The sequence below is a fragment of the Typopeltis vanoorti genome, chromosome 6 (assembly GCF_054136105.1).
Source record: "Typopeltis vanoorti isolate ZY-2024b chromosome 6, IOZ_Tvanoo_1.0, whole genome shotgun sequence".
NCBI classification, from domain to species: domain Eukaryota; kingdom Metazoa; phylum Arthropoda; class Arachnida; order Uropygi; family Thelyphonidae; genus Typopeltis; species Typopeltis vanoorti.
Window position 1 is genome coordinate 69,608,029 of NC_143554.1, and position 26,223 is coordinate 69,634,251.

At 35.0% G+C, this 26,223-nt stretch overlaps 1 protein-coding gene across 7 annotated transcripts in view; it reads right to left on the reverse strand.

Annotated features, from left to right (window-relative positions):
* Positions 1-26,223, reverse strand: part of Tlk (Tousled-like kinase) — a 641,803-nt gene that overhangs the window by 210,919 nt on the left and 404,661 nt on the right. For all 7 annotated transcript variants that reach the window (XM_090394231.1, XM_090394230.1, XM_090394235.1 and 4 more), the window contains one exon: positions 11,804-11,914. In XM_090394231.1, coding sequence (XP_090250357.1) covers positions 11,804-11,914 — 111 coding nt within the window. The remainder of the gene's footprint in view (positions 1-11,803; positions 11,915-26,223) is intronic.

Genomic DNA, 26,223 nt, shown 5'->3' on the forward strand with positions numbered 1-26,223 from the left:
CTGCAAGAATAGAAAAATCAGAACTCCATAGTAGACACAGGAAGTTAATGAGGCAGTAAAGGAAAAGAAAAAAGCATATCAAAAGGTGGTGGTGGTGGTGGTCTTTTGCCAAGTGATCAAATTCGTTTCCCACATAAAAACAATCACAACCATCTATGCCCATAACAGGATTTGAACCTGCAGTCTGTTGGTTGGAGAGCAGGTATACACTAACCACTCGGCCAACAGATATATAAAAATATTTTTTATGTATCTGTATTCTCAGAGAATAAAGAAAAAATGTAGGATATGAAAAACTCAAACAGAATCATCTAAGATGATATAAAAACCGGAGATCAGGATATTTTATTTGTCTGGAGTAATTACTTGAAAATATTTTTATTAAGGATTCCAAAGACTCATCGAGGGAGGGCAACTACTCTACAACTCTTTGTCTCTCACTCAATCCACCAACTACAACAAATCGCAACTACCATCATCATCATCTACACCAATGCCATCTACCACCAACACCACTAGTATTTTCACAGACAATCACAAACATCCTTGGCCATGGTGGGGATTCGAATCCACAGCCTTTTGGCTGGAGAGCAGACATGCTAACTACTTGGCCAACCAGACCAAGTAGATTAATTTATTAAATCATTAAATTAAATAACCAACTGCAGAACTATGATATCAAACATTTAGAAGGGATATAATAACAAGTATATTTCAGTACTGAAAGTGTCAAAATCCATCAGAAACTTTAAATATGGAAACAAAACTAAGATATAAAACATTCTGAAATGATGAAGGTATAAATTTTCCCTTGTTGAAAGGAAATTGGTGATGTAGAGGCTGGATTCCACTGAAACAAGGTTTGCTAAAACTACACCTTTTTACTTTTCGACAAATAATCAAGAAACTGTCAAAAAATGGCAATGATTATCTCAGTTTTGTTGATCTCGAGAAGACATAGAATAAGCTTCAAAGGGAGAAATTCAACATAAATGAAACCTTAACAGCAATACACAGATCATGCTTAAATTGCAAATTAGAAGATAAGCCAGGCATAAAGCTATCTCCAGCCATTCATAATTTATATGGCCACATTAAAACATAAAATGCTATTAATCCTGCATTATTAACATGCAATAAACATTCTTGTTGTTCTCCCTGAATCCACAAGATATACTATCGGCTCTTCTAATAGCTTCAATCACAACAAAGCAGTCTCAATAAAGGTTAATGTTTGTCATACTCTGTTGGTAGTGACTGCCCAAAAAAAATCTGGAAAATCATCATTGTAAAAGTAATGACTAGTTAGTAATAAGGTGTAGTTTCTTGTTTTGTTTTTTTTTGTAATATTTTTTTTTTTTTTCATTTTGAACTACTGCTTTTCTATTTATTGAGACAATATTTCACTCAAAATACCATTTTCCCTAGTTTTATTTTTATAGGGAATGGGTCAAACTAACTGTTGCATATGATACAATTAATCTAATCCACTCTCTACAAAAAAAGAGGGAAGAAGGTATTTTTTTTTTTAATGAAGAATGACGAAACCCATACTATTTAGAGAACTGTCCACAGAAGTGACTAATTTTCCAAACTTATGTTTTCACCTTAAAATTTTATGTTAATGCATAGCTTTTAGAGCAAAACCGATATAATTTTTAAATAAATAAAACCACGGTAAAACTTTTATGATTAGTTAGTGATTGTTGACAATGAAACCACGTTAGCAATCTATGCTCCTATAAATGATTTCTTTAGTTGCTACAGGTTTGCTAGCAAGTATCAACTGTATTAAGTTTAGTCTTTAGAATATGCATATGATAAGTAAATCTGCTGTTTATTAAGTGCTTGGTCAAAGTTGGTATGAAAATCAGCATTACAAAGCAAAAAAATAAATAAATAATAAAGGCAGGAACATAAACCTTGTTTTATATTTTCCTGCAGCTAACATACGGAAAGCAAGTATAGTGAAGAGTCATCTGAATAAATAAAAATGGAGAGGGATGGAGGGGGGGGGGGGGAAAGATTAGTCACACCACCAAACTAGCTGGTTCAAACAAATTTCAGCATAAGAATCCAAGAGATCTTAAAGGAAATTATGATGACTCTTTCATTTAAGGTTACACGGTGATCAGCATTCATATTTCCAAATTTAGGGACATAAAACACACGTGTTGAAATGATTATTTTACTTTTTAATAAAACAACACTTGACGTTTCGACCCCTATATTGAGGTCATCACCAGAAGGATACACGTGTAAAGGAAACCAAGCTACATGCTAATGCACTCTATAAAGGAATATTGAATCTACGCTGTTAATTAATCTTTTTCTTAGCCTGACCTCTAGTGATAAAAAAAAAAATTTTTTTTAAATTATATATATATATATATATATATATATATATATATAAATTAAAATAAAATAAATAATTAATAAATAAATTAAATAAAAAACTACAAAGCCTCTAACATAAGTTATGGCAATAGCATTCTTGAAATCTTTTTTGTTTTGAGTGGTATCTCTGTGGAGGATCTTGTGAATAGTTTATTTACTGTATCCATTTTTCATAAATGTTTGGTTGATGAACTTGTATAAACTCTGCTAAAATCCTCCTGTACTAAGATTCTTCTGGATTTGTACAGTTCAGATTGTTATACTACCATTTTCTTCTGGACTTGTACAGTTCAAGTTGCTATTGAATGTTAAGGGAAAAAAAAAAAAAAAAAAAAAAAATGGAATGGTTAAACCATCATTTTTGTTCAGATTTGGATTATGTTTGAGCATTTCACATGCTTCTTTAAATTTCCTCTCGAACCAGGTTTTGGTGCTGTGTAGGGACTTGGTACCTTTCCAATCAATTCTGTGGTATGTTTGGAGTGCTTAAAGATGTTTTTTTCCAAAATGGAGGTATTTAATGTGTCGTTTGAGTTCATCCTTCTAATTGGGATGTGGGATGGTTCGCCCTGTTTCCCCTATGTATGGTAGGTTACATGCACATTGTATTTTGTAAACCCCTGGGGGGGGGGGGGGGGGCTAGACGTGGAAGAGGAGCTTTGGAAGAACTGAGTAGGTGTCTTAATTTTGTCAGGGGTTTAAAGGTGGTTTTATGTTGTATTAGTGTAGTGTTTTGCCTATTTTTTCGGAAATGCCTCTAACATAAGGTATGGCAATAGCATTCTTGATATCTTTTTTGCTTTTAGTAGTACCTCTGTAAAGTATCTTGTGAATAGTTTTTTTTTACTGTATCCATTTTTCATAGATGTATGGTTGATCTTGTATTCCTGGTTTAGAGCTTGTTCATTTGAACAAATCGTTTGAGCTTTGTGTTTAAGAGTGCTTATGACCCCTAGTTTTTGTGTTCAGTGGTGATAAGAATTTTTGTTTATGTATCGGATTGTGTGTGTGTGTGCAGGTTTGTAGTAGACTGAGGAGAGACAGCCTGAGGGAAGACGTGTGACGAGTGTGTCTAGGAACAGAAGAGAGTTGTTTTTTTTTCCCATTTCAATGGTGAATTGGATACGTTTGTGTTGTTTGTTCAGGTGGCTAAGGATAGTGCTTCCCAGCCGTGGGGCCGAATGGCGAAAATATCGTCAACATATCTGAGCCAAATTTTGGCCTTTAGGCACGCTAACTCTAGAGCTCATTGTTCAAAGTCTTCCATATAAAAGTTAGCTATGGGGGGGTTTTGCCCCATGAAATATCCAGAGCGGAGTACATTATGAATGTTGATCACCGTGTAACCTTAAAAGAATGAGTCATCATAATCCATGGAGATTTGACCCAGAAGCAGTGCAGCCTCTACGGTAAGCTAAAGATAAGTGTTTCCTTGATAATTAATCGACTAGCCTTTTTGAAACGATGTAGAGACAGCAACCTAATACCCAACTGCATTAACCTAAAGAAGAAGTTTACATCAGCTAAAGTGCTAAGTATCTATGCCCGGTTGGAAAAAGCGTTGTTAAGGGAGCAGATCCACGAGGCACGAAAAAACTTACCATCTACCAAAGCCACAGTTTTACAACTAAAATTAGAGCTATCCAGCTACATTAATCCAGAAATTTGGGGATGTTTTAGACAGGATCACAGATGACTCGGCCAAGCACCTATTACTCAAAAACAAGGAAAAATTAATAATGACGTTTCAAGCACTAGAACAACATGAAAGCACAAGACAATCAGGACGCCATAACAAAAGGAGTAGCCAATCACAAACCGACATCACAAGGAGCAGCCAATCACCCACAAATGAAGTTAGGAGCAACCAATCCCTATCGGACCACAGCCTGGTTATCAACCAAACTACAGTCTCACACAAGGTGAACTCTCACTGCTGGAGAAAGGTCTAAACTACGCCATTGCACTGAGGTCAGTAAACAAACTTGATATTATTTATCATATCGAGAGAGGTTTAAGATCCCTCCCTGCCAATCTATCTGACAAAATACACATGGAAACATCTTGTATACTAAATTCAAATAAAAAACTAAGCAGCAACCTAAACAAAACGGAAAAACTGGCCCTCAAATCCCTAAAAAATAACCAGGACATTATAATCACAAACGCAGACAAAGGGAACGTCACTGTTGTTTTAGATTGAACAACTACATAGAAAAAATGAACCATTTGGTATCGGACCACAACACCTACCAAATGGTAAACTACAACCCCACGAAATGCATCAAAAAAGAAAACAACTGAATTAATTAAATCCGTTAACACATGGCCAGAAGAAGCAACAAAAAAACTAATACCTCAGTATGCCTGCATGCACACCCAGAATTTATGGCTTCCCAAAAATACACAAAACAGACACACCACTATGTCTGATTGTTGAAGGAATCGACAGCCCAAATTACCACTTAGCCAAAAAATTAGCAGCCACACTCAAGGAATTGGTAGCTCATTCCCCTTCTTACATAAAAAGTACACAACATTTCATAAACAAAATTAAAAACATTGCACTCAACGACCAAGATTTATTAGCTAGCTTTGACATAACTTCCCTTTTCAACAATGTCCCGATCAATGATACTATCTGGCTCCTACAGAACATATTTCCAAACGTCATCATGGCCCTCTTTGAACACGTACTCCACTCCAGATATTTCGTGTGGCAAAACAATTTTTACCTTCAAAAACAGGGTACATCTGGGCTCACTGCTTCCCTCCCCCCAAACAGCTAACTTTCATATGGAAGACTTTGAGCAAAGAGCTCTAGAGTCAGCATGCCTAAAGCCCAAAATTTGGATTAGATAAGTTGACAATATTTTCGCCATTTGGCCCCACAGCTGTGAAGCACTAAACACATTCCTTAGCCACATGAACAAACAACACAAACGTATCCAATTCACCATTGAAATGGAAAGAAACAACTTTCTTCTGTTCCTAGACACACTCGTCACGTCTTCCCTCAGGCTGTCTCTCCTTCTCAGTCTACCGCAAACCTACACACACACACAATCCAGTACATACACAAAAATTCTTATCACCACCCAACACAAAAACTAGGGGTCATGAGCACCCTTAAACACAGAGCTCAAACGATTTGTTCAAATGAACAAGCTCTAAACCAGGAATACAAGATCATCAACCATACATTTATGAAAAATGGATAAAGTAAAAAAACTATTCACAAGATCCTCCACAGAGATACCACTAAAAACAAAAAAGATTTCAAGAATGCTATTGCCACACCTTATATTTGAGGCATTTCCGAAAAAATAGACAGAACACTACACAAATACAAACAGCGTAGATTTAACCCCCTGACAAAATTAAGACACCTACTCAGTTCTTCCAAAGATCCTCTTCCATACCTAGTCCACCCAGAATTCAAAGGGTTTACAAAATACAATGCACATGTAACCTACCATACATAGGGGAAATAGAGCGAACCATCCCAATTAGGAAGGAAGAACACAAATGACACATTAAATACCTTCATTTTGGAAAAACAGCCTTTCTGACCAAGCACTCCAAACATACCACAGAATTGATTAGAAAGGTATCAAGTCCCTACATCGCACCAAAACCTGGTTCGAGAGGAAATTCAAAGAAGCATGTGAAATGCTCAAACATAATCCAAATCTGAACAAAAATGTTGGTCTAACCATTCCAAGGATGTGGAGGACCCATTTGCAACCTTTATAGCAACTAGAACTAGAACTAAGAAAAATCTCAATACAAGAAGACTTGGTGAAGTTTTTTTTTTTCCCCTTAACATTCAATAGCAACTTGAACTGTACAAGTCCAGAAGAAAATTGTAGTATAACAATCTGACCTGTACAAATCCAGAAGAATCTTAGTAATCACAGTACAGGAGGACTTTAGCAGAGTTTATTGTAGTTTTTTATTTAATTATTATTTATTTATTTTATTTATTCATTAATTATTTATTTTATTTTATCACTAAAGGTCAGGCTAAGAAAAAGATTAATTAATAGCGTAGATTTAATTTACCCTAATAGAGTGCAAGAGCATGTAGCTTGGATTCCTATACACACATGTATCCTTCTGATGATGACCTCAATACAGGGGGGAAAAACATCAAATGTTATTTTATTAATAATAAATAAAATAATCATTTCAACACATGTGCTTTGCGTCCTTAAATTCAGAAATATGCGCAATGCATATCAACGGAGAATTAAAATAAAAATGAAGACACAGAAAGAACCTGATATTATTGATATTCAAGAATTTGTAATCGGAACCAATGAAGGAACATGGAATAAGATCATCAGAATAAGTGCTTTAAAAAAATGGCAGGAAAGAGTCTAAAACAGAGATGAAGTCATGTGGTTAGGAGTGCCTTTGAAGAGAAACTAGAACAACTTAACAAATAACAGGAAATTTGGAAGAAAACTAATGACAGGAAATTGGTAATGGGAGAGTAACTGTGATGTGCTATTACAGTATCTGGTATTATCTGCAATTATACAGACTATGATGACAAAGGAAATCACAAATTTTAAATGTGCATATGGAATATTTAGACATTTAAGAAATAAGTACGGGGTGGTCTGAAAAGTTCTCGACATCAACCATAGATGACAACACTATCAGCAAGATTTTTTTTCCCTAAGTTGGTATACATCTGTCAAACATCCATATGAAATTGCAAGTCATTCTATCAAGTAGTTTGTTTTATACAGCTGTCTGAAGCAAAAGTGTTGTCTGTATCCCTTGAAATGGATAAAATTGAGTATTGTGCAGTTATAAAATTCTTCGTAAAAGAAAGTTTAATGCAAAAAAGAAATTCATTCTAAGTTCATAAAAGTTTATGGGCACTCTTCTCCTTTGTTTTTGACAATTAAGAAATGGGTTGCAGAGTTTAAACATGGCCATGACAGCCTTCAAGATGATCCACGTGAAGGACGTCCAAAAAGTGTAACAACACCAGAAATCATTGATCAAGTGTACGATAAGAATTTGCTGAGACTATAGGCATTTCAAAAGAACGTGTAGGATATATTTTGCATGAAGAATTTCATATGAAAAAGCTTTGCGCACGATTGGTGCCGCGCTTGTTCACAGCAGATTAAAATCGCACTCGCATGAAAATCTCCGAACAGTGCTTGGAGTTTTAACAAGAATAAAACTGATTTTGTGCATCAATTTATTACTATGCATGAGACTTGGATTCACTATTACACACCAGAATCCAAACAGCAGTCAAAACAGTGGACAGAAGCCGGTTGTTCAGTGCCAAAGAAGACAAATCGGTTCCATTAGCAGGAAAGGTCATGGCATTGGTGTTTTGGGATGATGAAGGCATTTCGTTTATTAATTATCTTGAAAAGGGTAAATCAAAAGTTTTGGCAATGGGAAAATTAAGGGATCTGCACCATGAATTCTTGGAACATCCACCTTATTTCCCACATTTGGCTCCCTATGACTTCTATCTCTGCCCAAAACTAAAAATCTTTCTTGCTGGTCAGTGTTTTTCTTCGAATCAAGAGGTGATTGCAGCTGTAGAGGGGTATTTTGGTAATTCTGATAAAGGGTAAATCAAAAGTTTTGGCAATGGGAAAATTAAGGGATCTGCACTATGAATTGTTGGAACATCCACCTTATTTCCCAGATTTGGCTCCCTATGACTTCTATCTCTGCCCCAAACTAAAAATCTTCCTTGCTGGTCAGCGTTTTTCTTCTAATCAAGAAGTGATTGCAGCTGTACAGGGGTATTTTGCAGATCTTGCTGAGAAAAACTGCAGAGATGGGATAATGGCACTGGAGCATCGCTGGAATAAATGTATTAGTTCTAAGGGAGATTATGTTGAAAAATAAAAAATAATTTTTAAATTATATTTTCGTTTTTTCGTTGTTAGGCTGAGAACGTTTCAGACCACCCTCGTATGTATTCTCTTCATATGATTTGATCCTAGGTTTTAACTTTTTTAGTTTTTATTTTATATTGTTTTTTTAATTTTTTTAGTTTTTATTTTATAGTAATTTAGTTTTTAAATTTTAATTAAAAAATCACAAAGCAAAAATATAATCAACCAAAATTTTGCATTTTAAATAGAGAAATGACAAGTGGACTCATCTCAGAAGGACCAGGCTCTGTGATGCTACCAAATACATTCAGTTTAATCAGACTGCACTTATGACAAATACATGATTCTTTAAACAGCTTGAGCAATATAGAAGTAATTCCTTATTTTTCTTTGAAATCTCAGAAAATAATTTATTTAACAATCATTTTACTTTCAAGAAATACACCTGAAAAAGAGACACTATATGTTAACCCCATGAAAGCTGTTCTTGTTTCAAAATTTTTATGGGGTTAGAATACAATATCTCTTTTTCAAGTGTGTTTTTTGAAAGTTAAAGCATTGTTAAATAAATTATTTTCTGAGATTTAAAGAAAAAAAAAAAGAATTATTTCTATATTGCTCAACTTGTTTAAAGCATCATGTGTTTGTCATAAGTGCAGTCAGGTTAAACTGAAAGTATTTGGTAACATCACAGAGCTAGGTCTTTCTGAGATGTGTCTACTTGTCATTTCTCTATTTAAAATGCAAAATTTTGGTTGATTATATTTTTGCTATAGTGATTTTTTCCTTTCTGGCATCATCCAGCTCCTTGGATGATGCCAGATTTGGGCAATTGTTTATAGTAGGATGAATTCTATGGTTGTGTTTTTCAATTTGCATAATGTCTCCTCATATTATGGCACTTATCTCCAGAAAAGTCTAGTTTCAGAACACAAATGGCTGTCTTTTTTTTTTTTTTTTGAATTTCTTCTTGTGCAGTGAATTGATGTGATGCCATTCTATCAAGGCTCTCTCTCTCCACTTCAGCATTATGATGGTTAAACTCATTTTTCACCAACTTTGAAATGAGAAAACTGTCCTCTCATTCTTGTAATGCTGGTGAAGTTCCTTATGGATAACTTTCTAGGCTTTGTGTTTATCAATCTACATTTTCAATACAGTAATAGTCTCTATTTCCACAATGGTTAGTGTCACTGCTCTCAATCGTTAGTATAGCACACAAGTAGTTCAAAATGGCAACTGTTATAGGTGCAAGAGTGCAAACTTTGCACAAATCTTGGTCATTCATGATGATCATTACCACTGGTTTTCCAATAACTACTGCATTGCACAATTTGCAGGTTGCGATGTGACAATTCATCTCAATCAAGTCATCAACACAGTTCTTATTCCTAATCATCAGTGTCATTGCTAGCTGGCCACTTCAAGGTTTGTCTCGGTTTTGGTTTCACTACTCGTATCTAACTCGACTGTGCTTACATCAACAGGAATGTCAACATATACAACTTTCAGATGGGTATGTATTTCCACCAGCAATAAGGAATTCAATCAACACTCTTTGCTCCACATATACTAACAGCTGCTTCATTTTGAACTACTTTGTAATGCATTTAAGATGCGGCACCAGTAGCTGTGGTGAAATAATACTACTACTGTTCGCTCAGTAATTTGTAAAGCTGTCAGCCATGCAAAAATTGAAAAGGAAAAAAAATAGGAAGTAGTAACTTTTGTATGGCTCTTCATGGTTATTAATTTTGCTTAGTTTTTGTAAAGAGCTACAGTGCTCTAGAGCAGTGCTTCCCAAACTTCTGGATGTCAGGCCTCCTTTGCAAAAATTAAAATATTTCACGCCCCCCTCGAAAAAAAATCGTAATATAGACACATATTATTATAATATTTATTGTATTTATATTCAATATAAAACATACACAGCGAATATTGCAAAATCAAGTGCATATATTACATTTTTTGCCTCTTACCGTTTGGTTCTGAAGACGATGCGGGCTGTTCTGGTAAAATATGAAATACTGTCCTTTTTTTTTTCGAGTCTGTTTCTGCTTCTTCTAATTGTTCGTGGGATTTCTTTTTTTTTTTTTTTTTTTTTATCAGCCACTTATCCATCTCAGGGTTAAATTTTTTAACGTAGAATAGATCAAATAATATCACCACTTACCGATACTGGCACACCACAGACTGATAACATGAAATTAGTGAATATTACCTGAATAAGGGAATCCCCGGACCAGGAACATTTTTCTCTTTTGTGACTTTTCTCCCTTTACGGTAATTAAGCCTAACGCGAAACAGACAGCAAAGGCAGGTTATTAAAACGTGCATATGATTGGTGCGGTATTAACAAAAGATCACGCAACCGAAAGATAAAAGCATAGCTGACAATTGAGTTGAAATGCTAACTCTCTTCAACCGAATTCAAATGTGAAACTGCCATAACATTCATTATATATATATAATACTTAGTTTTAACACTTTTACGAATTTTAACACGTTCGGTTGAATTTTATTGCTGCCTTGGGAAATCAATCTCACACACATCTAATTAATAACAATAGTTTTTAGTTAGATACTGTGTTTGCCCATGCAACATATGGTTTTGTTTCAGTCTATACAGCATATTTTCTGTATGAGGGGACATGTGATTCATTAATTACTGTGTATTTATCCCAGTTGTCTCTAATTGCACTATTTGTTGAGAAATATATTACACAGACTCCTCATACCTTATTCACTGGCATAATAAAAGTACTTGTTTTATTGCCTCTGCAGTATAGTACCTGTTAGGGAGGGGTGTTGTTTACCACTGCAAGGGAGTTACTATCTTCCCCACATGAACTTGTTTAAGCTTTTTTTTTCATGTGTGAAGTATATGCGAAACTTTTATTGGTAACAGAACACTAGCTCGGATGATAGTGATAATATAAAACGAGTTTTGATATGTATATAAAGTCAATATCAATCCCTGATTATGAACGCGTGATGAAAGGGACAGGAAGATTTGGAGCTTCCCTGGAGAGCATTCGAAGTAAATACAATTAACCACTGCTTTGAAATGAAACATGTGAATAAGCAATATTTACAAATATTCATTAAGCTCCGAAATACACAAGAAGCAAAGTTTGTGAACCAACACCAATGTGTGAATTTCTCCATTAAAATATAAAAAATAACAAAAAAGAAATAATAAATAATAAAAGTTAAATACATTTCTTTAAAAATAAAAAAATCTACTTAGTCTTAAAACATTTTAATTTTGTTTTCATTATTTCATGGCCCCCCTCAACAAAACCTATGGCCCCCAAGGGGGCCGTGGCCCACAGTTTGGGAAGCGCTGCTCTAGAGAGACTAACTATCCTGACTAGAGCTATATAGTAGGTAGATGAGATTTCTACTGAACTTGTCCTGAGACCCCAAGCTGTACATAATTTGTTCCACCTTAAAATGAATTGCATTTTGCTATTAAAAGAAATATAATTAGTTATTACAATTTTCAGTGTAATACATACCTTTTCTATTAATAACTGTTTTGTAACTTCTAGTGATTTTGCTAATTGGTCTTTCTGCTTTTCTATTAGTTTTTGTTGAGCTTGTATTTGCCTCTTCAGTTCATCATTTGACTAAAATAAGGAAAACATTACATTTATGCATATAAATAAAAAACTGTTACAGAATATAAAAATTTTAACTACAATGTAATATATTACTGTCCAATTTAAATATTCTTAAGCATTCAGTACAAATGCTCACATATGATTTCACAATCAGCTTTGAGAGAACAGGATCAGATCTCATTCGCTATATAAAGAAATAAGGGTTGAATTAGAAATGTGTATGTGTTAATGGCATATTCTCAGCCTACTTTATGCTAACTGTGAAAGCCAAAATGACTGAAAATACTTTTCTACTTCTATCTGAAATGAATCAACTTACTCTTGCTTAAAAAAAGTTAAAAAAAAAAAAAAATCACCATGGTGGGTTTCGAAACCAAGTCTCTTGATCAATATACAATATATAATTAACATGATATCTTTGAATATACCATACTAATTATATACTATACATAACTCATAATAAAGCTTAACGGTATAATGAACACCAAGAGGAAAATATACATTTATTAAACTCACTATTTCACTGGTTTCCTACCCAGCAAAATCAGAGCACAATGAAACTTGTGACGGGCACACAGCACTAAACTAAGAATTGTAGAAATAATTAAATTTGTAACTGACACCCTCTATGGGTCAGATAATTGCAAAGTTAATTCAGAGAAGTCTGGCTATTAGGTCATAAAATTATAGTCTTCCAGGTCTTTGATAAATTAATACAACCATATTTTTGAGGTTGGGAGGGTGCTTCATAGCTGATGCTGATTCTAAGAATAGCCTCTAAAATATGTAATGACTTCTATGTAATAAAGATGTTTTAGTCCATCTGATGCTATGAGAAGGAGTATCCAGAGCATTGTCTGCCAATCCCGGTTTGCCATACTGATGATCTCGGATGTAATTTTTATGTTTTTCAAAGAATGTGTTAACTGATGATGTATCTATTCAAAGCAGACTAACTTGCAGGCATAAGGAACTTTATACACTCCTGGATGTTCAAGAGCATGTGGTTAATCTTTAGAAGAACATAAAAATAGCTAGTTGAATGAAACGTTTGGTATGGAGAACATATTTGCAAAGAAGTTGGGCATTTTTTTTTTTTTTTTTTTTGAATGTGCCCTTAACATATGGAATAGAAATGGTTTTGCTGTGATCCTGTGTGTACAAAGGATGTGAGGTGCATGTAATATTTTATTTATTTTATATGAGTGGTAGCCACTGGCTGAAAAGGTGTTGTGAAGGACCACAACACCTTTTCAGTTTCAAAGGTAATTGTGCACTTACGAAAGCATATCAGAAGACAACAGCATTGGAATTAATATCAACAGACTTATCTTCTTGAAAAGATGTAAGTTTTCCTCAATTATTCCGACGTTCCTACAATTTAAAGAAATCATTACTACAGAAAGAGCGCAACGAATTTACACTAAAGCTAAACTAGGTCTTTTAATGAAGAGGATTTGCGACACAAAACGCAATTTATCTTTGCTTTTCACAGAAAAAACATCATTAGAAAACCAATTAGCAGCCTGCTTAGACCTTGATTCTTGGAATTATATTAAAGAATTAAATACACAGCACACATTATGATCTCAAAACTTAAACAAACACAAGCTAATCAGAAAGTTCAACTTACTCAAGTCAAGACAAGAAAGGTCTACTCTAAATAATTGTCATAACAGACTTAAAAATTTAGTGATTAACAAATTAAAGAAATCATTACTACAGAAAGAGCGCAACGAATTTACACTAAAGCTAAACTAGGTCTTTTAATGAAGAGGATTTGCGACACAAAACGCAATTTATCTTTGCTTTTCACAGAAAAAACATCATTAGAAAACCAATTAGCAGCATGCTTAGACCTTGATTCTTGGAATTATATTAAAGAATTAAATACACAGCACACATTATGATCTCAAAACTTAAACAAACACAAGCTAATCAGAAAGTTCAACTTACTCAAGTCAAGACAAGAAAGGTCTACTCTAAATAATTGTCATAACAGACTTAAAAATTTAGTGATTAACAAATCGTCACACGTCCTAAGTCCCGATGAAGAGAAAATTCTCGAAAAAGGTCTAAATTTTGTATTGGCACCAAAATGCATTCCTAAAGAACTACTTTTAACTAAGATGGAGAAAGCAGCTTCGCTACTTTCTACCGCAGACACGAGTTTACTTCGCATAGAAGCAATTCTTGCAATCAACAATGCAAAACCTCCTTCTCATAATATATCCCCTGGTGAGAGACTTGCAATTAAGAATCTAAGAATTAACAAGGACATCATCATCTTAAAAGCTGATAAGGGGAATGCAACTGTAGTTCTAGATAAAATAGACACTACCGAGAAAAAATCTTAACATTGTTAGAGTCAGATAGTTATTCGGAAATTGAGAGGGATCCAACAAGAGAAATACACAATAGAACCAATAATCTCCTACAAAAGACCACAGAAATTCCACGAAATACATGGCTTTCCATCCGTTCTTTACACCCACTCATTCCAAGGTTATATGGTCTCCCTAAGATACACAAAGAAAACTATCCACTGAGACCTATAGTAAACAGCATCGACTCACCCACATACAGGTTATCCAAATATCTAGCATCATCGCAAAAGACCACAGAAATTCCACGAAATACATGGCTTTCCATCCGTTCTTTACACCCACTCATTCCAAGGTTATATGGTCTCCCTAAGGTACACAAAGAAAACTATCCACCGAGACCTATAGTAAACAGCATTGACTCACCCACATACAGGTTATCCAAATATCTGGCAACACAGGAAGTTCTCCATATTTTAAAGAACAAGATTTCAAATAAAATGTTCTCTCTGCTATCTCACTGTGTAAACTCTGGCTATTTTGAATTCGAGGATAAACTTTATAAACAGGTCAAAGGATTAACTATGGGAAGCCCTCTCTCTCCTATAGTAGCCAACATTTTTTTCGAGGATTTTGAACAAAAGGCAATCTCCTCTTTTAGTTTAAAACCAAGAATTTGGCTTAGATATATGGACGATATATTCCACATATGGGAGATTAGTATTGAGAATCTTCACAGGTTTCTCAACCACTTAAACAACCTCCATCCGGATATCAAATTGATCATGGAGATTGAAGAAAATAGTTCCCTCTGTTTCCTAGATGTTAAACTCACCAAGATGCCTGAATCAATAAAAGTCTCTATATTTAGAAAGCCAACACACACACACACACGGACGGATATTTGCATGTGTCCTCACATCACCATCCAGCGCAAAAGTTGGGTATTATATCAACTCTTGCGAATCGTGCAAGATCTGTACTGTCAGATGAAGAACTAAAAAAAAAACTACAACATCTGAAATGGACCTTTAAAAGCAATGGCTACGCTTTAAAAAAGTATCAACAAACAATTATCCCACCGTCAACGTAGCGACACAGGACGACTCCAAAGGTTATATCTCCTTGCCATATATCAGCACACTATCCAAAAAACTGAGTAGAATCTTAAAGAAATTTAACATACAAACGTGCTTCTCAACTCTTCCAAAAATAAGATCAAGTTTCAGCAACTACAAACAATCTCACAACCTTCTACAATTCCAGGTGTATACAAATTCACATGTGAGTGCAGAAAACCTTACTTGGGTCAAACGGAGAAATCTATCCTCCTACGTCTCGAGGAACACCAGAGAGACATTGCTTACAAGAGAACCAGAGCTACTGCCCTATCAGGCCATATCCTGTTTTCAATAAACACGAACAATACTACATATTTGTAGTACCTACATATTTGCCATGATGAGGTAGAATGCTGCATTGTCGAGTCAAAAGAGATCACCTTGGACCCTCTTCATATGAACAATAATCTCAGCTATAATTTGCCTGACTCTTTCAGCTCTACTATAAAATACTGGAGATCGCGTGGTTCCACACATGCACAAGTATACAACAATAGAACTTTAACACGGACTATAGCTCAAGTTCGTAATAATTGTAATTTATAGTCGAATATTATAGCTTTATAATTGCATAGCTTTAGAGTGTCTCGATGTTTTTCCAGTGTCTTTTAATAGCTTTCTATGTTCTTAACGCCTGATGAAGTCAATCTCGACGAAACATGTTGCGTTTTCAAATAAATCTCAATTTGTTATAATTCTCGGTTTTTTAGTCAGTTTATATTAAAATGAACATATCCAACCTCCGAGTTAATAGTAATAGTCATATATATATTGGAAGCATGCTTAGAAATCTTGTCTTAATAAAGAGAGAAAATACATTGGCACACTGTTTTAAAAGGTTTATAGACTGTAGGTCAATGTTATAATAATAATTACTATTATTATTACTATTTTTGTTTCTTTCCAAAAATGGAATAAGATCACAATTCAAGGTCACACATCAAAGGCTGTACAGTTTGGTTGTGAAAAACAAAAAATATTTCTCTGTAATTAGTAATACCATGTGATTTGTTATACTTAGTTCATGAATATTTTAACTTTGTGTTTGTGTGTTATTTAAAGTCTTATTGCTATTCAGAGTACAGCTAATGGTGCCAAAAGATAACAAGACAATAGTAGCTAAGGTATCAGTTGTTCAGGAAATTTAACATGAGGGACTTTGTGCGATGCAGTGTGTTTGTAAAACCTCTCACCTTCAATAACAGATACATTATGTGTTTGTATACACACACAAACACACACACACACACACACACACACACACAGTACCCGTTATTGAAGGTGAGAGGTTTTAGTGTGGAACATGCAAATAGTGTGTTGGTTATCAGAAGAGTTATGAAAATCATTGCCAGAACTGCTGTGCATGTCAAAAGAAAGATAGTGATGTGGTCAACGTCTGTGACAAAAGATATGAAATGCAAGTGTCACGACAATGTAAAGAGAAATGCAGGAGTGAGGGAGTGAAGACAAATGAAACATTAATGATGAGAAATGAAAAAAAAAAGAAGTAAGTAGTATCAAAAAATAAGCACACTTATGCAGGGTATTTCACAGGACATAGAATAAGCTCAAGAAAGAAAAGCATCTGACAGTGATACAGAAGAAAACAGCAAGAAAGGAGAACAAGAAAAGCATGTGAGGGTAAGTAGACAATACTACATGGCTGATTCCACAATAAGGAATACACTCAACTGATGAATGGATATTAAATATGTTTTCCTGGCAAAGATTGAAGGTATTTGTGATACTGTTAGAATATTTAAAAAAAAAAAAAAAAAAAAAAAATGGTGTGGCAAATAATCTAAAAGGTAAAATGCATAGAACATGAGAGAATATGAAAGCTATACTGGAAGAAGTATAACAGAAGGATAAAATAATAGATACTGCAAGTGAGGATGCCAGGGCTGCAAATGAAACAGCTTGTGAGGAAGAAATGTAACTGGCTTTTATATTTTTAAATGTATGGGCATGAATCTGATGGACAAAAGGATCCGTGTATGACTAATAAATTGCACTTGAATGAATTTGAATTAGGTGTCTGGATAAATTTTGTGTATAAGAGAAGTGCAAAAGTAGGACCACTGGAGGATGGATACAGGTAGGCACTGGTCAAGTGCCACTAATGCAAGTAAGTGCGAGAATGGGAGATATCAAAAACAATTGCAGTTTTTTCAGGTCACATGTGATGAGCACAATAGAATATTCATTAAAAGAGATGGGCTTGAGGGTATATTGCATGCATATTAATGACAGAAGCATGATCAAAGTATATACAGGGTGTTCGGGATAAATTTGACATATTTATAATTAATTATATTTTTCCGTAAGTTACATGTATTAACACACACTTCTCTTCATTTAAAAGTTTGGACCCTTCTTCATTCATATACAAGATGTCAGAAAGGATGGATAGCTGGAACCCACCTGAATCATGGAAGAGAATAACTTGTATCATGATGATTCGTGCCCGCCATCAAAATAAGGATATTACGACTGCTGCCCAATGCTCCCTGAATACAGTAAAAACAATCAGGCATGAACTAGAGACTTGCAATGGTGACTACGAGGATGTAGCAAGAAGAAAGATCCCTAGCAGACGATCTGATTGCGTTCGTACAGCAGAATTCCTCGCAAATCTGCAGGAACAGGTGTTGAAGAACCCTGGCATTGGAATTCGGGCTTTGTTCGTGGAGTTGCTAACTGTAGTCAAGCCCTGGATAACAAGGGTAGCCAATGGTAGGCCGTATGTATGGCAGCAGGATTCGGCCCCTTGCCACACCTCTGGGAAAAGTCAAAAATGGTTGTCTGAAAATTTCTACGACTTCACCAGTCCAAATGTTTGGCCTCCAAACTCCCCAGACCTTAACCCCATGGATTATTTTGTATGGGGCGCAGTTGAAAAAGACACCAATCGCACTTCCAGTAATACAAAAGCCCAGTTAATGGATAAAATTAAAACAGTTTTTGCGGCCCTTCCCAGGGAGACTGTAGCATCAGCTTGTTCGAGGTTCCGAAGCAGAATTGAAGCTGTGATCGATGCTAATGGTGGTTATTTTGAGTAAATCTTGTTGATAGTATTGTAATTAACTCTGCCTGTAATGTTTTTTTGTCAATTCATTAAATTTAATAGATACAAAGAAGATTTTCTTTTTCCTTACGAAACTGTCAAATTTATCCCGAACACCCTGTATATTGGAGAACAAGGGTATGTTTCTGGTAATTGTTAATTAAAATTTCTAAATAAATAAAGAAAAAATAAAGTACAGTTAAATAATCTAGAACTTCAGATTCTAATTCCACCTAGTAGTATCTCCTCACTGAGGAGGTGTTAAATCGATGTTTTTCTACCTTTTATATCTTTATACTCAATTAGTTGTTCACTTAAATCTATCCTTTCTTACTTAAACCTTCTTCTATCAAAATCTGTTCTAAAAGCTGCTCTATTGTTATATATTTATCTTTTGTTATTTATTCTTTCTTCTCTTACTTTAATCTTATTCTTATATCTACTATTATATATTTATTTATCTCTTTATACTTAATTTTAATCTTAATTTTATATCTAGGATTGTTTCCTCTTCTGATACTGGCGAATTTATATTTTGCTGCGCCAGCCAATATCCTATAGTAGAATAGATCCTTACTCAGGGAGACAATACTAGATTCTTATCTTTCTTACCCAATATCTTATTTAACTTCCCTATAGATCTAGATTATTGCAGTCGTGACCTAAATCTATATTTATATTCACTCACTAAATCCTTTCCCCCAAAATCAGGTTCTATTTTTATAAGTGGTAATTTGGAATCGTAATCAGGCATGACTCAAGTTCAGGAAAATATGACATGTTTATTGGAATATCTAAAACACAATACAAAATGCACACACTTAATTATGTTCAATACTAAATAAACTCAAACTAAGAGATTAACACATTCGAACTAATTAAAACTTATAAGGCATGCTAAACACTGTCATTACACATTGGGATACAAATCAAATGATAATAAGTTAAGCTAAATTCCTTCTAGCAGTATTACTCACAAGAACAAACTATCAACCATTCTAATGTTACTGAGACTCAAATTCTACCTTTCATATCGCATCAAGTTAATTCTATCACATACAAGTTATAAAAATCTCTCCTAAACAATTCTTCTTACTCACAAACGAGGTTAACTTTCTAAATAGTGACTGTCCACAGAGTTCCTTATTATAAAGTTCTTAATTTCATAATTGTAAACAATCTTCTTTCTTCTAATGAACATTCACACAAAATTAGAGTAATAGCACCTTACCGACCCTTTTTTCCGCATCGTTCTGCACCACGTGCTTGTCTGGATATTTCTCATCTATTTTGGCTGTCTATACGCCAACGTAGGGATTACGCTATCTTCATTCTTTCTGCCGGAAACGGGCACAAAATCTTTGAGTTTCAGGAGCAACTCGATGGGGCTTTCCAGCGACAGCTTCATTCTGCTAGGACTGGAATTTTCTTCCTTCAGCTTTGCATAGAATCCAGCTTCATTTCTTTATGAATGCTCGCTGCCCGACATCACAGACTTCATCCCCTTTTTTACGCAAAACTGCCCGCCAACCTCCAAACCACCCAACAGGAAAACGATACGACAAGTGATCAAGAAAAAGCCCCCGTGTTCCAGGTTCAACCTTCTTTTATACTCCTATAGAGCGCCCTCTTTTTTAGCCCCTTTTTGCACAAGAACCTTATTAATTTCAACCTTTTGCTTATCCTTCGTTTCTACGATGCTGATATATTCAGATTCATGGAATACATGGTTACATGATATTCTGAGTAAGCTATACCCGCCAGCGTTACGCTGTACGCGTGCAGCTTTAGGCCTTCCAGGAATTATACTTAACAACTTTATGATGACTCACAATAGATTTTACATAGTTTAAGTAAGGCTTAAATTTAATTCACATTATCCCTCTTTTTAAAGACATACAAAATGAAATCTTAAATTAATCACAATAGCTTAAATATAAGGTGCTTAAATAAAGAATACAAATTTTTACATAAAGTTAGGAAGTTTCACTTTTAATTACAACTGATGTGCAGGTATTTCTCTATGTTTGCCATTTTTATTTGTTATACCCTAAATGAATGATTTCTATCCAAGATTCCTTCATTTAGGATCTAACAAAGACCCCCCCCCCCTCTTTTTATAAAAAAAGTTTTTCTAATTCCTTTATAAAAACTATTTTTGCTTCTTCATCAATCCTCTGGGGATGAGCCTTGCATTCTTTCTGGTCCTTAGGTCATATCTAGATTGGACAAACCTCTTTTTTTTTTTTCCACTGGCTGTGCTTCCTTCTCTTATCTCTGTCAAACTTAACATGTATCCTGTATATTACTCTGTGCCTTATCCTTCCGATCACATTTGACTACACTGCTATCCTGTAATGTATTGGGCCTAATTCCATTTTCATTTGAATTATTCACAAATCTTGCATAGTCTGTGAGTATGCGTGCAGCCTTCATAGCAAGAGGTAAATCCCAAACTAATAACTCACTTATTGCCCTTGTAAGCTTGAAAAGAAAACATAAGAAGTGAGGATAAATTAACTGCTGCTTAGATTGTACATTTACTTCGTGTTTTCTGTTCCACCTTGAATAGTTAAAGGAACCTCTAGATCTTTCAAATTTCTCAATTAAATTCACAGTGATTGTTCCCTGACTACTTTCTCCTAATTTCCCTTCTTCAACGCTTTGATCATCTACTACTTTGACGTTTGTTATGAGGTAAGTCTCAGTCTGGCTGTTGTCTTTGGATGTTGAAGTTAATGAAGAATCAGTCTGGTTATCTATACATTCTTCATTATCCCTCTTAGATTGTACACTTTGTATGATGTTAGTCTTATTTTGCATTCTGCCCTGATGTGATTCCCTAACTTTCCTTCCATTATTATTTTCCTCTTTACCTGACCGTTTTCTTCCCATAAGGAACATTTCATTATGAGAGAAGTCGCATGAGAATTTGTACTTCTCCAGAATGATTTGTGGATGATGATTTGTGAGCTTGGGCGAGATGTCCTAGGGAGGACCAACAAATCTTGCCAAACATTCATGTTAAATTCAGGTAAGTACAATTTTACTCTAACCTTCTTTGTCACATATATCTCTGATGTAGAAATTCCTGATAATCTAATTGGTCTCTTTAGTTTATAACTACCTCGCCATAGACGGACTTTTATTTCTTGAAGATAATCTTCAATAATTACAGAGGCCCAGGAACCAGTATCTAGCAGTATGTTGCAATAACATCCCTGTACATTCCCCTTGATTATCATTCTTGACCCTCTAAGATGTTCATGATTCCTCTGTCCTCTCCTCCATGGTTTACCTTCATAATTATGAGGACTGTGCCCAAACCTCGACTCATTTCTATTATTTCTCATGGAGAGCCTCTTGTTCTTAAAACAGTTGCAAGCTATGTGCCCAATCTCATTGCAACAGAAACATCTAGGAGGCTCCCTTTTGTTCTTTATCTTATTGGTCTTCTCATTTTGAGGTATGGTTGATTCTGAAGTCTTTTCTGTAACTGCCGCCAGCTGTTTCAATACAGTTTCAATATGGCTCACAATCGGTTGTTGTAGTCTTTTGACTTCCTTTCTTATCATCTCATCAGTCTTCTCTGTTTGAGAGGTCTCTTCAGTTATTGCCGCCAGCCGCTGAAGTGCAGCATCAAGACGGTGCATTATGGGCTGTTGTAAGCATTCAACTTCTTGTTTAATCATTGAACGTACTTCTTCAATGTCAGACAGTCCTACTTCCTTTGTGGTGTTGGTCACATAGTCAGCCACTTGATCCTTCTCCATCTTTCTCACTACTCATTTGATCATTATTAATCATGCTCTCACTTGTGCCTGACTCCCTTTCAGTATTATTCACACAAGCGGAATCATTCACCTCTTTAATCATGTAAACATTTCCATTTTTCTCTTCTCTAATGACATTGTCGGACCCAATTGAGGCTGCAGGACAAATGTCTCCAAGCAGTTGCTCTCTTTGTCTGACTGCTTTCAAGCACTCCTCTAAATTAGTTCCTTCCAAATGCTGTTTCCTTCAGTTCTTGTTTCAATCCCCCTCTAAAATGTTGGAAGACTGCCCAGGTTAAGATGGTGGCGGTCTTTGTCAGATATGCTTAACGTATTGGCAAGAGCTAAGAATCGGTTATGGTAGTCTGACACACTTTTCTTGTCTTTCTGTACAATCTTCTGGAGCTTCCATAGATTTGGTCCCACATTCCTTACTTTAGGGAATTGGTATATTAGGACCTCCTTAAATTTATTGTAATCTCTAGTTTCTTTTAAGACAGGCGAGAAATAAAAGTATGTCTTTGCCTTCCCAATAAGCTTACTTCTGAGAAGAATTAGCAGTTGGAGCTCACTCCATCTACCAATTCTCCTTGGTTCTTCTATGTACTCAAAAAACGCTAGAACGTCATCAGATCCCCCCCCCCCCCCCCACCGAGAACTGAGGAAAGACCTGCTGAGGATTTATAGTCCTAAAGAATTCAGAGTCATCTAAATCTGAACTTGTTGGTTGAGGCATACCTCCATTCATCTTACAAACTTAAATTTTCCTTTTTCCACACTCTTTGATATTCCAACAAATGCCTGGCTGTCTGTTATGAATCCAAGACCAACTTATAGTGATTATTCCCTATTAACCTTAATTTTAGGAGCCCTAATCACATCCTACCGGCTGTGCCATCGTTATATTTCGCTCTTCCTTAATATATTTTTATTCACCTTATGTATTTAACCTCTCTACTTTAACTACAAGACTTGTAATTAAATAATTAAAATTTCCTTGACTATAACATCTGTATCACTTACGTGTTCATTCTATAAGGAAAGCAAATTCTATATCTCTGGCTGATTCCTAATTTTACTCACGTGCTTACGCTGACTATTAAAGGTTATTCCTTGCTATAAGAAACGAATCCTCTAATTTCTGTCTGGGCCATCTCCTCTTCAGATATTGACAAATTTATTTTTTTAATGCTGCGCCAGCCAATATCTTAGAATAAAGGGGAATCTTATTCAGGGAGACTTTTCCAGACCTTTGGTGCACACAGGAGAATAAATTTAGTGCTTATACTCATAAATCAAATGCTCTACTATGGCTAAGTAAATTCTGGTTTGCAGTCATAACCTCTATAACAACATGTTATACCTTTCTTTCAATTCCCCCCCCCCCCCCCACTATGGTTCAGATTAATGAGTGATAGTTTTGGTTCATATCACAGGCAAATCTCAGGTATAAAAGAAAAAACATATTTATTGGAATCTAAAGACATAATATACACTTAGACCAATCTCACTTTCAATTAGTTCAATGACATGCTAAATCAAACTTTTTCAAACTGATTAATACTCTAATACATGAACAATAAATCCTTCTCTTAAGTTAAAGACTAAACACACATAATATATACATTATACACTTCTAATCTATATTCTACCCACTATGTTTGTCTTGCATATTAAACTGGTCACAATCTTCTATAATCATTCCAAACAATTTGTCTTATGGACATTAGCCACTGCTAAATAATCACTTAAAGTTCTTAAATATTGTCCATACTCGATTAATACACTACAATGATCTTTCCCTCTGGGTAATTATACAACAAAATCTGTACTTTACTATTTCTTGGGGAAGGATCTCCAGGCCCGTCTGAACTGTCCTTCTTTGTTTGAATTACCTTGTCGATACTTCCATAAGCCCGTGTCCACGTGGTGGATCACTATGGTCATCAGATTAAGCTGTGCTCTGCACCTGACGTTTTTCGCTCGTCTATTCTCGATCTGTTTCGGACCATCGTTATTTCTACTGCCGGTTCTGGTATACGTCCGTGATATTATTCCGTTGGAACTTTCAGCGAAGGAGCGAAGACAGATATGCTGACATCTCATGCTTTCGTACCGGCAGAAATTCCAACATCGAAGGGAAAGGCGCACCTTCCGATATCGAAGTATTGCCAAGGAACACCATCAGGAACCACTGGTCCATGAGAGAAGTCAGATCATTATCCAGCAAAACAGGCAAAAAAAAGCCCTGAGAAAGGGGTGCAAACCCTTTTTATTCTCCTTTCCTTCTCCCTCCCCTCTTACTACTTTCCACGATCTTTTCCCGCCCGCTACTTTCTTCGTCCGCAGCAACTTTGGCACATCGCGAGATCATAGCAACATCTTCCGGGAAACGAACGTATGTTGCTTTCCGAGATTGCCAATGCCTCAGCCCCAAACGTGACCTTTGGACTATTGTTTACATCTAATTTACCCATTCATTGCATACATGATGCATTCATATAATACTAATTTATACACAAAGTTCTTTACATGGTCTTATAATTCTATTAAAGGAAGGTAATTCTATTTCCATTTACAGTTAGTACTTTATTTCTTCTGCTCGAGTACAAGTTTTTTCTCTCAGCTGATTTTTATGACTTGTTAAATCCTGAATGAAGTGTTTCTTTAATAAAGTGCTTCATTCAGGATGTAACAGGCGGTACTAGCAGATGGAATTACAGAAACATCTAAGGTTATGAGGTCAGCATGTCTGTTAATTGCATGCATTTTCTGGTTGGTCTGTCTGTGCTGCAACAGGGAAAAAAAAAAAAATCTGGAAGAACAATGCTATCATTTCTGTTTGAGATTTGTATATTAAGGTGCTCTCACTTGATGGGTCTTTGGATTCCTTGGAGGTGTCAAGAAATCATAATAATAATAATAAGAATGGCTATCATACTTCAACTAGAGAGCTCTATAAAACTTCCTCATATTCTAGATGAGATTTAGAACATTTTTTCCCAAAAAAAATCAAATGTCAATTGTTCACATGACTGAAATTTGAAGGTGTACTATCATTTATTCTGGATATATTTGATAAAAATAAGTATAATTTTTCCTTGCATCTCAACAAGACTTGCCTTTAATATACACCTAACCAGTGATTTACATAGACTGTTCTGCAAAAGTACTGTGAAAATGAAATATCATGTAAATCAAGACTAACATTTGAAGAGAAAATAAGGGGATGAGTTCCATAACTCAATTAAATATTTTTTTAAATAAATTTATCACTTTATTTTTATGTATAGATACACAACAAAATATAAGTCGCACTATAAAGTAAAACAAATACTTTTATTTAAACAACTTAAAATTAAAGTAAAATATAGTACAGTACAATTGACCCTTGAATAACACGGGGGGTTAGGGGCGCTGACCCTCCCATTGCTTGAAAATCTGTGTATAACTTTTGACTCCTCCAAAAATTAATTAATAATAGCCTACTGTTGACTGGAAGCCTTACCAATAACATAAACAGTCAATTAATACATATTTTGTATAGTATGTATGTATTATCTACTATATTCTTACAATAAATAAGCTAAGAAAGAAAATGTTATTAAAGAAAATCACAAGGAAGCGAAAATACATTCACAGTACTGTGCTGTATTTATCGACAGTGTAAGTTTACATCGTCTGTTTACAAGATGAATCATATGCCTGTCAATACCTACATCAATGTTGTCTTATATGATACCAAACACTGTAGATGTTATATGTATTACTAATACTAGACAGCAAATATGAAAAGATAATGTGAAAAATATATTCATATTTATTTACAGGTATAACGATTCATGCACTGATAACAAAGCAGTAGCAATATGATTGCTTTATGGTAGCCTCTACACTAATGAATGAATCGTTATAAAATTTTTATTTTATGCTAATTAATTAGTTTAACTAATCAATAAGCTCATTTTATGCAGTTATGCTTAACTCCATCTTTATTTGTTTACATTTATGTTGACTACAAATGGCCATG